At 42.0% G+C, this 14,094-nt stretch overlaps 1 protein-coding gene across 4 annotated transcripts in view; it reads right to left on the reverse strand.

The window, feature by feature from the left end:
- LOC137439467 (double C2-like domain-containing protein alpha) overlaps positions 1-14,094 on the reverse strand; it is a 384,494-nt gene that overhangs the window by 139,349 nt on the left and 231,051 nt on the right. For all 4 annotated transcript variants that reach the window (XM_078768119.1, XM_068135234.2, XM_068135233.2 and 1 more), the window contains 2 exons: positions 12,761-12,886; positions 9,979-10,047 (listed from right to left, as the gene is read on the reverse strand). In XM_078768119.1, the coding sequence (XP_078624245.1) occupies positions 9,979-10,047; positions 12,761-12,886 (195 nt within the window). The remainder of the gene's footprint in view (positions 1-9,978; positions 10,048-12,760; positions 12,887-14,094) is intronic.

Consider the following 14,094-nt stretch of genomic DNA (forward strand, 5'->3'; position numbering starts at 1 on the left):
GCAATTAGCTGTGCCCTCACACCAGGAGGTCGACTGCTAAATCCATACTGTCAATGGGTTACATCGTTGTATAATTTAACTCAAACGGTGAAAATATTTCAAACTTCGACTAATATGTAGGGTCCATGAATCCCATATAATATATATATTTATATATATATATATATATATATATATATATATACATATATATATAATTATATATATATATAGATATATATATATATACACAGACTTGGCATTTAATATGGAATTTTTTTTTTTTTCTTGACTTGGGTTTACTTTCTGAACTCAGTATATCAATCTGGTGAGTTTCTTTTACACTTCGGTGATGTCTTTGTGAAAGAACCATGTCACTGATTGTCTTTCGCAACAAGAAGTCAATAACAGGATTATATCACAGGTGGCGTGACAAAATGTAAGGACAGGTACATTTGACGATTGGCTTCACAATCGGGTATATAAGGGTTGTTGCGCTCTGTATTAGTGGAAAACAACTGCTGCACATCTACAAAAGTTATTGCCGCTTCCTCTGGAGATGGTCCGTCAACTTGACAATGCTGTTTGTCATGGAGTGGTGGCTTTACGAAATTCTGGCATGAAACAGCGTGCTATTTCTCGGCAGTATGGCATCATTCAAGGTCAGGTGTCAAAGATCCTGAATCGAAATGCTCAGAGGGGTGTCCGTACTCCAATACCGAGGCCAGGACGTCCACGCAGAACCACAAGGAGAGATGATCGCCAGCTGCACCGGTTAGTCTGCAATGGCCGTACCAAGTCAGCTAATCGTCTTAGGGCTGAGTGGCAGCAACTGACAAATGTGCCTGTATCCAGAAGGCTAGTCAACCAACGACTGGTTCAAGCAGGCTATCGTGATGATTCGTCCCCTGAGAAAGCCACGCCTGACCAGACAACACAGCCAGCGCCGATTGCAGTGGGCCAGAGAGCACCGTCAATGGCAGCCAGGACACTGGAATCACGTGACCTTCAGTGACGAGTCTAGATTTCTGGTCTATCGTCAAGATGGCCGCGTCCGAGTGCGCAGACAAGTGCATGAAGCCCACAACGGAGATTGTATAGTGCCAAGAGTCCAAGCTGGAGGTGGTGGGGTGACCGTTTAGGCTGCTTTTCATGCAGGGGGCAAAACTGACCTGGTTGTTCTGAATGGAAACCTGAACCAGTTCAAGTACAGGGTCATTCTGGAAGAAACATTGCTTCCATTTGCTCGTGCAGCCTTTTGAGGAAACTTTGTCTTCCAAGATGACAATGCACGGCCTCATCGTGCTCGCATGATCCAGCACTTTCTTGCTGACCGTGGTGTAGAGCATATGGAGTGGCCTGCCATGTCCCCGGATATGAATCCGATAGAGAACTTGTGGGCAGAATTAACGCTTCAAATCGACAACTTGGACCAGCAGCCTACCTCTGTGCGTGAATTGCAGCAGACTATTGTCACTGCATGGCAAGCGATTCCTGTCCAAACCTTGGCAAATCTCGTGAACAGCATGCCTCGACGTGTACGTGCTCTCCTGAATGCTCGTGGGGGTTACACGAAGTACTGAACTGTAATTTTACTGTCCGTAATCCCAGTCATAATTTAGCTTTTGTTTTTGTTGAAATTTTTTTTGGCTAATGTGCAAAATAAAGAGATACTTCTGGAAAACGTACAGAAGTTTAACACAGTACTGTCCGTCAATTGAGTTCGATTTCAGTTTACATGACTTTCAAGGATCAATTTATTTGCTTCGAAATGTCAAATGTGGTTTGTTTCTTTTAAAGGTCACATTAACAAAATCTAGAATAATTTCAACATAATTCCAATGAACTTTTGGTTCTAAGTCATCTTGAAAAGTAAGGTCACCCCCACAAAAAAAATAATCCATATTAAATGCCAAGTCTGTATATATATATATTATATACAGTGTATATGTATGTATATATATATATATATATATATACATACATAGTGCATTCAGAAAGTATTCAGACCCCTTCACTTTTTTCACATTTTGTTATGTTGCAGCCTTATGCTGAAATCGTTTAAATTCATTTTTTCCCTCATCAATCTACATTCAATACCCCATAAGGACAAAGAAAAAACAGGATTTTAGATAGTTTTCCAAATTTATTAAAAAGAAAAAACTGAAATATCATTTACATAAGTATTCAGACCCTTTGCTATGACACTTGAAATTTATCTCAGGTGCCTCCTATTTCTCTTGATCATCTTTGAGATGTTTCTACACATTGATTGGAGTCCACATGTGGTAAATTCAATTGATTGGACATGATTTGGAAAGGCACACACCTGTCTATATAAGGTCACACAGCTGACAATGCATATCAGAGCAAAAACCAAGCCATGAGGTCGAAGGAACTGCCTGCAGAGCTCGGAGACAGGATTGTGTCGAGGCACAGATCTGGGGAAGCCTACAAAAAAATTTCTGCTGCATTGAAGGTTCCCAAGAGCACAGTGGCCTCCATAATTCTTAAATGGAAGAAGTTTGGAACAACCAGGGCTCTTCCTAGAGCTGGCCGCCCGCCCAAACTGAGCAATCGGGGGAGAAGGGCCTTGGTAAGAGAGGTGACCAAGAACCCGATGGTCACTCTGGCTGAGCGCCAGAGATCCTGTGTGGAGATGGGAGAAGCTTCCGGAAGGACAACCATCACTGCAACACTCCATCGATCTGGGCTTTATGGCAGAGTGGCCATGCAGAAGCCTCTCCTCGGTGAAAGACACATGAAAGCCCGCTTGGAGTTTGCAAAAAAGCACCTAAAGGACTCTCAGTCTGTGAGGAACAAGATTCTGTTGTCTGATGAAACCAAGATTGAACTGTTTGGCCTCAATTCTAAACGTCATGTCTGGAGGAAACCAGGCACCGCACATCACCTGCCCAATTCCATCCCAACGGTGAAGCATGGTGGTGGCAGCATCATGCTGTGTAAGTGTTTTTCAGCAGCAGGGACTGGTGGACTGGTCAGGGTTGAGGGAACAATGAACGGAGCAAAGTACAGAGATATCCTTCATGAAAAGCTGAAACAGAGCGCTCAGGACATCAGACTGGGCCGAAAGTTTACCTTCCAACAGGACAATGACCCTAAGCACACAGCCAAGACAATGCAGGAGTGGCTTCGGGACAACTTTATAAAGGTCCTTGAGTGGCCCAGCCAGAGCCCTGACTTGAACCCAATCGAACATCTCTGGATAGATCTGAAAATGGCTGTCCACCGACGGTCCCCATCCAACCTGACAAAACTTGAGAGGATCTGCAGAGAAGAATGGCAGAAAATCCCCAAATCCAGGTGTGCAAAGCTTGTCGCGTCATACCCAAGAAGACTCGAGGCTGTAATCGCTGCCAAAGGCACTTCAACGAAGTACTGAGTTAAGGGTCTGAATACTTATGTCAATGTGATATTTCAGTTTTTTTTTTTCATAAATTTGCAAAACTTTCTAAAATCCTGTTTTCTCTTTGTCATTATGGGGTATTGATTGTAGATTGATGAGGGAAAAAACGAATTTAAACGATTTCAGCATAAGGCTGCAACATAACAAAATGTGAAAAAAGTGAAGGGGTCTGAATACTTTCTGAATGCACTGAATATATATATATATATATATATATATATATATATATATATATATATATATATATATACATACAAACACACAAGTGGGGTATGCTTGCTCCTTGTAAGCAATAAGTACGTAGGTACATAATAAATAGAAACTTTATGATTATAGGCAAGCATCAATGAAATCCTGCTAGATGGGTTGTTTGTTAAATGGACGTGTTTACAGTTTTTTAACGTAAATTTTCATTGAGGTTTTCATTTGTAAGTTTACAGTTATAGAAATTACAATTTTCAAATTATAGATATCGATTGATGTTTTGTTTTTTTCTTTAATGGACACTTTTAGAGTAAATTGTCTTTTACGGACACTTTTTATTTTTTCCTTTGTGGACATTATTGTCATGTTTATTTCACAGTTTCCAATTATCGAAAATACAATATTCAAATGCCAGATATTGATTGAGGTTTTTATGGACACGTTCATGGTTTTTTACGTAAATTTTAATTTGTGGGCACTTTCCGATGGTTCTGTGATTTTCCCAGTGTAATGGCTTCGATGTCCATCGGCATGTCAAATTTCAGCTTTCTACAACACCCTGAAGGTATCAAACATTAATATCAATCAGTCAGCGAGTCAGTGGTTATAAAAAGCTTTATATATATATATATATATATATATATACAGTATATATATATATATATATATATATATATATATATATATATATATATATATATATATATATATATATGCCGGGTTGGGACTTAAGACTTGGGACTCAGAGGACTCAGAGAAGGAGCAACGGATATATTTATTAGAACTCGTTATACACAAGCTTGCGGAAAACAGGATGTCGCAGGAAGCTCACACAAGTGGAGTATGCTCACACAAGTGGATATATATATACATACACACACAAGTGGAGTATGCTTACATATTATAAGCAATAACGAACCGTGCTTTGTATGTAAGTACATAATAAATAGAAGCTTTATTATTATAGGCAAGCATCACCTACCTCCTGCTGGATATAAAGAGGGTTTTTTTGTCTAGTTTTGGGTTTTTCTTTTTTTTTAACGGATGCTTTCACGATTATTTTTTTAAATGTAAGTTTTCATTGAGGTTTTTATTTCACAGTTTCCAGTCATAGCAATTACAATTTTCAAATGCTAGACATCGATTGAGGTTTTTTGGAAACTCCATTCCAGTTTAACTTTGATCTGGAGTAAATGAGGTTTGCAGCTTTACCAGAGCTCTGTTGGAATCCACCTTTCCTCGGAATGCTGGTGGCTCAGCGCAGATTGCCAATTTATCCATTCTGCCTTCAGCAATAAAGGCAAGCATTTCGTTTCCTCCAAGGCATTTTGTCCAAAGATTACATCAAATTTAAGAAACTCTATGCATCCATCATGTTAGCGTGATTTGATATAAGGACAAATATTACACAATGAAATGCTTGCTGGGAAACAAACTAAAACATACAAAGTAATGGGTTTGCACACCACACACAAAACACACAGGTTTTTTTTTTTTCCATATAGAGTTGTGACTCACAGCAATCATCATCATTTATTGAAAAATAATGGCTATCCCCAAATGATACAAGTTATATGTAGGAATTAATAACAAAATTAATAACAAACCTTAAGTAATTAATAATAAAATTAATAATAATAATAGTTAATAATAAAATTAATAATAATAATAATTAATAAAAAAATTAATAATAATAATAATTAATAATAATAATAAATAATAAATTTAATAAATAAGAAAAAATAATAATAATAAAATTAATAATAATAATTAATAATTAGGTAATTAATAATTAATAATAATAATAATAATAGTTAATAATAAAATTAATAATAATAATAATTAATAAAAAAATTAATAATAATAATAATTAATAATAATAATAATAATAAATTTAATAAATAAGAAAATTTATAATAATAAAATTAATAATAATAATTAATAATTAAGTAATTAATAATAATAATTAATAACAAACCTTAAGTAGGAATGGAAGGATGGCCTAGATTCCCGAGAGGTACACACACTCGTCTCTTCGCTGTCTGGCCTGGGTTCAAATCTCAGCCCAGCGATAAACTGTCATCCCAGTGTTTCACAGCCACCTGTCCCTCAGATGGACATGAAACGGGCATCCCATTTGCTGGCATTAACTGGTGGACTTTTTAAAGATTGCACGTTATCCTTCATGAAGAGGAGGAAGTTATTGCTGGCACCAAGGCCAAATTCCAAATTCATACCCCAACCTTCGTCCAAGGTCAGGCTTGTTCAGCTGGTTCGCGAAGGAACGTGGGAATAATTGGGGCCGTTAATGAGGAAGAAGAAGAAACAACCTCGAAATAGTTGCATGCTTAAAGTAAGGAGTTTCATAATTTGTAAGTGATATCATTTCCCAACTGTCTGGATCATCAGAGCTGAGCTTCGTTCTTCAGAGGTTTCAACCTTTTCTACCCACATCTCCAAACAGTGGGTCCACATCAGTTGGTCAACGACCTCAGCTGTGTCGAAACTGTCATTTATTGCAGCAATGAAATGTCTTTCCGATACTCTAACAATAGGTGAACCAAGAGATGTTTACCTTCCGTGTCTGAGGATTTCATGTTTCATCATAGATTCATAATCCATATCGCACATTCCATTATATAAGCTTACATATGCTTTATGTGAATGGATATTGCTAAATTAAAACCCATGCCCTACGTGAGTTCCAGCCCTCAGGTATGATCCATGTCCAGGCTTACAGATGGAAGAATGGAAGTGGCAATCGGCGATTTTGGAATGTACTCCTGACTTCAAAACACCCACTTCCTTGTGGGGAAGTCTCTTAAGAAGAAAGCTGGGAGAAGCGCAACTCAGAAGACAACCCACACAGGAAGGTTAGCCCAGGCACGTGATGCTGAGTGGTCGTAAAGTCCTAAACTACATTTGCAAAGTTGACAATGTTACTGCGCCCAGAGCAGCTGACGTGTCTTTTCCTTGGCCATGGCTAGATGTCAGCAGAAGCCAAATGGGATCGTCATGCCAGCAGCAATACATTTGCGAAGTCCAGGTATGTATTCTGAATGTGGGAACTATGAAGGGGAGAGTTGTTGAGGTGGTGGAGGTGATGAAGAGAAGGCTGGAGGTGATGTGTAATGAACTAGTGGTGCTAGTGAAAGCTAGGGTTGATCTGCGTTCAATCAACAGGATGTTGATTGAGGTATACCAACCACGGGTGGGAAGCAACAAGAAGCTTTGAAGTTTCAGGCAATAATGGCAATTGGCATGATGACAGAAATAAGCCAAAAAACTGAGAACACAGGACAAATGGCTTCCTGGAAAGGTATGACGCAGGAAGTGGACACTTTTGTGAACAATGAAACAACCCCATAAAATAAGAACCAGATGGTCAATTGATCCAATCTCCTTGCTTTTTCTCCGACGAAGGGTTAATGCCCAAAATGTCAGCTTCTCCTCGATTCCAGCGGTGGCATAACTCAGTGTTAACATGTCCCAATCAATGTGCGGTTGATTTCAGTCAATGGAGGTGATGTGTGTCCAGGAGACCAAGTGGAAAGGAGATAGAGCAAGAAAGATAGAAGGAAGGTACGTACACAAGCTGTTACATGCAGGAGGGGAAGGAAGAAGTAACCGCGTTGGGATCATTGAATTGGAAGACGTCAGCAAGGTAGTGTTCAGAGTGGAGAGATGGGAGGGACGGATAACTATGCCATGGTTGACGATACAGAAACAACTGGTATGTATCATGTACGGGCCAGAGATAGGTATGACGGAGGCAAAGACACAGGACTTGAGACATATTGGAGATGATGACGGCACTGGTTGAGCTGGAAGTGGTGGGGTGTGTTAAGGGAGACTTTACCACACATGTGGGAGTAACGTAGTCGGGTGAAGAAGAGAGTGTTGGTAAATATGTCTTGGATTCCCTAATCCCCTTTTCTCTAAGGGAAAAGCACCTGCTCAACTCGGACCAAGTGCTCTTTTTACCTGTTTGCGAGCCTCGATCTTGTATACAAAAAAATAATAATAATAATAATAAAGTGTACAAAAGGTTTATTAAGAGATAAGGATATGCATGCATAGGAGGTAATAGGTGCATCGGCCAGTGTCGCCAAATATCAATCCAAATATCATCATAAGCACCTTGTTATGCACCTGTCTGCGCTTTAGAGCAAATACCTCTTCCATAGAACAGCATTTGATCGAAGGGAAATTCACCTTGACACTCTCATGCCAACATATTGAACGAGGACCCAAACCAAGTGGGAAATGCGTGTTAACAATTCCCATGAGGTGTACCTGCAACTCAGCATAAAAGTATACATAAAAAAGGCCTTTCAACCTGAATAGACCCAAAATACATGGGAGACAGAGATGGGCGAAGACAAGAAGGAGCAGGAGAAGAAAAAGAAGAAGGAGGCGAAGAAGGATAAGAAGGAGGAGAAGAAGTAGGAGAAGCAGGATAGGAAGGAGGAGAAGAAGGAAGAGAAGGAGGAGAAGACGAAGAAGAAGGAGGAGGAGGAGGAGGAGGAGGAGGAGGAGGAAGAGAAGGAGGAGGAGGAGAAGAAGGAGGAGGAGGAGGAGGAGGAGGAAGAGAAGGAGGAGAAGAAGGAGGAGAAGACGAAGAAGAAGGAGGACGAGGAAGAGAAGGAGGAGGAGGAGGAGGAGGAGGAGGAGGAGGAGGAGGAGAAGAAGGAGGAGGAGGAGGAAGAGGAGGAGAAGGAGGAGAAGAAGGAAGAGAAGGAGGAGAAGAAGGAAGAGAAGGAGGAGGAGGAGAAGAAGGAGGAGAAGAAGGAGGAGAAGAATGAGAAGTAGGAGAAGCAGGATAGGAAGGAGGAGGAGGAGGAGGAGGAGGAGGAGGAGGAGAAGGAGGAGAAGAAGGAGGAGGAGGAGGAGGAGGAGAAGGAGGAGAAGCAGGATAGGAAGGAGGAGAAGAAGGAAGAGAAGAATGAGGAGGAGGAGAAGGAGGAGAAGAAGGAAGAGAAGGAGGAGAAGAAGGAAGAGCAGGAGGAAGAGAAGGAGGGGTAGAAGGAGAGGAAGGAGGAGGAGGAGGAGGAGAAGGAGAAGAAGGAGGAGAAGAAGTAGGAGAAGCAGGATAGGAAGGAGGAGAAGAAGGAAGAGAAGGAGGAGAAGAAGGAGGAGAAGACGAAGAAGAAGGAGGAGGAGGAGGAGGAGGAAGACAAGGAGGAGTAGGAGGAGGAGGAGAAGGAGGAGGAGGAGGAGGAGGAGGAGGAGAAGGAGGAGAAGGAAGAGAAGGAGAAGAAGGAGAAGAAAGAACAGAAGGAGGAGAAGAAGGAAGAGAAGGAGGAAGAGAAGGAGGAGGAGAAGGAGGAGGAGGAGGAGAAGGAGGAGGAGGGGAAGAGAAGGAGGAAGAGAAGGAGGAAGAGAAGGAGGAGGAGAAGGAGGAGGAGAAGGAGGAGGAGGAGAAGGAGGAGGAGAAGGAGGAGGAGGGGAAGAGAAGAAGGAAGAGAAGGAGGAGAAGAAGGAAGAGAAGGAGGAAGAGAAGGAGGAAGAGAAGGAGGAGAAGGAGGAGGAGGAGGAGAAGGAGGAGGAGGAGGAGAAGGAGGAGGAGAAGAAGGAGGAGAAGAAGAAGAAGACGAAGAAGAAGAAGAAGGAGAAGAAAAAGACGCCGAAGAAGAAGGAGGAGGAGAAGAAGACGAAGAAGAAGAAGGGGGAGAAAAAGAAGAAGAAGGAGAAGAGGAAGCAGAAGAAGAAGAAGATAATAAGAAGAAGAGAAGAAGAAGAAGAAGAAGTGATTATGGGTCATCTCTCGTTCGAATAAAAAAAACCGAAGCTGCATTATCAATACAAAAGTACACAATCGTGGAATAACTGGAGGTGTGATATAGTGACGGGTTTACTTTTTAATACTCAACAACCGGACTCAAGGAGAGTGCTCAAATCAATGAACCAAGTCACTATGAGAAATGGGTACACGCCCTGCTGGAAAAACCTTTGGAGAAGCTACCAGTGCATCCATATCTCCGCAGACGAGCACAATCAATGTTCCGGCCGGAAACCCTCACCTGGACGAAACAGTTCAGCAGAGGAAACCATGTAGTGGAAAGAGAACAATATTGATAAAAAGAAAAACAAGCATAATACCGGCCAATGTCATTTGCCATCTCCAAATTGCAACATATTTTTCAAAATATATAAAAATAAAACCCCATTGAAGAATATTTCTTTCTTTGGGAGCAAATCCATTGCTCATTGTTGAGGGACCAATACAATCAGGCGAATGGCGTGAACACATCCAGGGTGATGCTCATGCGACAATGCTCTTGACAAAATGCAAGGAGGCGAAGACCAAATATCAAACCCATCACGACAGCAAATTGCCAGAAATCTCATTCCAAGGGCGCATTTACCTGCGAGATGGAGCTGACTCCTGGGGTGTTCCTTTGAAGCCGTCCCAGGCGAGGCTTTCCCAAAGACACCTGCGAGGAAGAAGACGAGCACGAAATGGAGCGTGGGTTTCTCAAATGCAATTTCATTATCAAGCACGGGCACATGCTCATAGCGAATACCAACGGTCACCGTTAAACCATTCATCCCAAATCAGCTTTGCCCGTCACAGTCAAGAACCTCCATTATCCTATGTGCACCATTATCCTAGTTGTGTGCACCAGAGTAGTCGTGTCTATCCCCGAGAGATCTCTTCCTTTCTTCCTTTAACGGATTTCGAGCAAATTCTTACTTTTGACAATGTACCGCACTAATGCGACTCAGTTAAATAGACAAAGGAACCACCTTTTGGGGGCCATTTTTCCCCGCAGAGCAGGGTTAGGGTTAGCCAACCTGGTTAGGGTTAGGGTTAGCCAACAGTGAACTGGTCCTGCTGCCAACCCTGTTGGTCGCCTCTTGCGACACACATGGAATTACCAGTGGACTGGTACTCAATTTGCACCAGTGAACTGGTACTCAATTTGCACCAGTGAACTGGTACTCAATTTGCACTAGTGAACGGGTACTCAATTTGCACCAGTGAACTGGTACTCAATTTGCACCAGTGAACTGGTACTCAATTTGCACCAGTGATCTGGTACTCAATTTGCACCAGTGAACTGGTAATCAATTTGCACCAGTGAACTCGTACTCAATTTGCACCAGTGAACTGGTAATCAATTTGCACCAGTGAACTGGTACTCAATTTGCACCAGCGAACTGGTAATCAATTTGCACCAGTGAACTGGTAATCAATTTGCACCAGTGAACTGGTAATCAATTTGCACCAGTGAACTGGTACTCAATTTGCACCAGTGAACTGGTACTCAATTTGCACTAGTGAACTGGTACTCAATTTGCACCAGTGAACTGGTACTCAATTTGCACCAGTGAACTGGTACTCAATTTGCACCAGTGATCTGGTACTCAATTTGCACCAGTGAACTGGTAATCAATTTGCACCAGTGAACTCGTACTCAATTTGCACCAGTGAACTGGTAATCAATTTGCACCGGTGAACTCGTACTCAATTTGCACCAGTGAACTGGTAATCAATTTGCACCAGTGAACTGGTAATCAATTTGCACCGGTGAACTGGTAATCAATTTGCACCGGTGAACTGGTAATCAATTTGCACCAGTGAACTGGTACTCAATTTGCACCAGTGAACTGGTACTCAATTTGCACCAGTGAACTGGTACTCAATTTGCACCAGTGATCTGGTACTCAATTTGCACCACTGAACTGGTACTCAATTTACACCAGTGAACTGGTACTCAATTTGCACCAGTGAACTGGTACTCATTTTGCATCAGTGAACTGGTACTCAATTTGCACCAGTGAACTGGTACTCAATTTGCACCAGTGAACTGCTACTCAATTTGCACCAGTGAACTGGTAATCAATTTGCACCAGTGAACTGGTACTCAATTTGCACCAGTGAACTGGTACTCAATTTGCACCAGTGAACTTGTACTCAATTTGCACCAGTGAACTGGTACTCAATTTGCACTAGTGAACTGGTACTCAATTTGCACCAGTGAACTCGTACTCAATTTGCACCAGTGAACTCGTACTCAATTTGCACCAGTGAACTGGTACTCAATTTGCACCAGTGAACTGGTACTCAATTTGCACCAGCGAACTGGTAATCAATTTGCACCAGTGAACTGGTAATCAATTTGCACCAGTGAACTGGTAATCAATTTGCACCAGTGAACTGGTACTCAATTTGCACCAGTGAACTGGTACTCAATTTGCACTAGTGAACTGGTACTCAATTTGCACCAGTGAACTGGTACTCAATTTGCACCAGTGAACTTGTACTCAATTTGCACCAGTGAACTGGTACTCAATTTGCACTAGTGAACTGGTACTCAATTTGCACCAGTGAACTGGTACTCAATTTGCACCAGTGACTGGTACTCAATTTGCACCAGTGAACTGGTACTCAATTTGCACCAGTGAATTCATACTCAATTTGCACCAGTGAACTCGTACTCAATTTGCACCAGTGAACTGGTACTCAATTTGCACCAGTGAACTAGTACTCAATTTGCACCAGTGAAATGGTACTCAATTTGCCGACCTCGGAAGGATGATAGGCAGAGTCAACCCCATTGGCGTTAATTCAGTGATCAACCGGGATTACGAACCCAGGATCCTCGGATCCCAAGCCGGCACCCTAACCGCTGAGCAAACACCAGGCTGTAGTTAATTAGACATAGGCCTCTTAATTAATCTGTTGACTGCTCAACTCACCCTTAACACGTTATTGCAACAACTTTGGCAGCTCCTCAAATTTTTTTTCCAGATGAGATCCAGTTAAACAGTCAAAGTCATAATGAATCTGCTTGGGCCGGTCAAATGGCCCTTGAGAATGAACGCTGCTGCGCCAATCTCAGCGGTGATCTGCATGGCAATTTTGAGCGGGTATCCGTATCAGTGAGTCCGCAAAGCGCCGCACCCGGTGCTCAACGTGAGAACGGCTGGCCTATCCTCGAGCCGCTGTGTGCGCCACTGCGAACACTTACAACGCACAATGGCAAAGTTCTGCTTAGTTATCGCTCCGTGCCATATGGAGGGACATGAACGACGTCATTATGTGCAAGTAATTGGCACCGTGGTATTGATGTGCAAAGCTGGCGATGAGTCAGTGCTCCGCAGGCCAGCGTGCAATTATTATGCAAAGCTTCGACTGTTTACCTGTTTTGGGATGAGACTCTACGCTGGATTCCAACGCGGGCGATGAGAAAAGCGTTATAGTCTCTCGCTCGGTACCATGATGGCCGCCAACAGCATGGCCGTGCATCACAAATTCCTCGGCATCAGCTGTGCACAAAATCCCACATGAGACCTTTAATTATTTCTGCATAGAGTCGTTTGTAATTGGTGGGGTGGGGGGGATTAAACCAAACACACATTAGCCTTTATCGCTCTGTTGACCATCAGTATTCTTCCCAAATGCAACTTCGTTTCCATGGGAACAAAGCTATACGATACATCAATAGAACCGCTTCACTGCTCGATGACAGGTACATAAGTATTCTAGCATTCCCCTAAAGATACCTGTTAATTGGTATGCATGTACATGTCAAACACAGCTAACCATTTACACCCCGCACTTGAGAATGTTGCAAGAGGAATTGTATTCGGTTCATTCAATTTAAAACAAAATGAAAAGCAAAATTGGTGATACAGTACCACCGATAAATAATCGAGCAAACCTTTCTCATAAAATTCCTGTAAACATAAGGATGCCCCAGAATACCATAGTGCACCTGAGCATGCATAATATATCACAGAGAATATTTATACTTTTATAAAGTATTTTCTATGATCACAGAAGCCAAAACTTCTGCACTCAGCCGCCCAACAGCTGTATCTGAGTATTCTCGCGAAACATAATGGAGGAAAACAGAAAAAAAGACGGACCCAAATACATTATCCACTCCTCTCGGGAGGGTACCCAGAACGGCACTCAATAGAGTGCATACCCCCACTAGGCTGAACAGTTTACGTTTTTGTATCCCACTGATGGGTCGGATCTGGATTCGGACCGCCAAAATCTAATTGGCATGTTCTCGTCACCTACCCAACTCATCCACCAAGTTTTGTCATAACATGCCAATAACCTTTTGAGATGTCGTGCTGTATAATCGCTTTCGGCCCTATCGCACAATGGCGAAGAATTAAGAAATTTTCGCATCCAGATCTTCACCAAAATGGAATCATTTAATCTTTGTCACACTCACAACCTGTCACCAAGTTTCATCCGAATCCGTCCATAACTTATTGAGATATCGAGCTCACAGACAAATGAAAAATCACTCATAGAGCGACACTTGGCAAAACAGAACAAAGTAGAATAGCACTCAGTAGAGCATCCTTTTGACCTCAAAAATAATTAGTGGTTGAATTCAGTGACCTGATGTACAAATCCTCTTCAAATTTTAAGTTAATCGGATGAAAATTAACAATTTTAGAAATTCGGCCTATGTTGACCTTTTGGCCAGTGTTAACCTCAAATATAATTGGTG

The sequence above is a fragment of the Myxine glutinosa genome, chromosome 14 (genome assembly GCF_964187855.1).
Source record: "Myxine glutinosa chromosome 14, kmMyxGlut1.1, whole genome shotgun sequence".
In the NCBI taxonomy this organism is placed as follows: Eukaryota; Metazoa; Chordata; class Myxini; order Myxiniformes; family Myxinidae; genus Myxine; species Myxine glutinosa.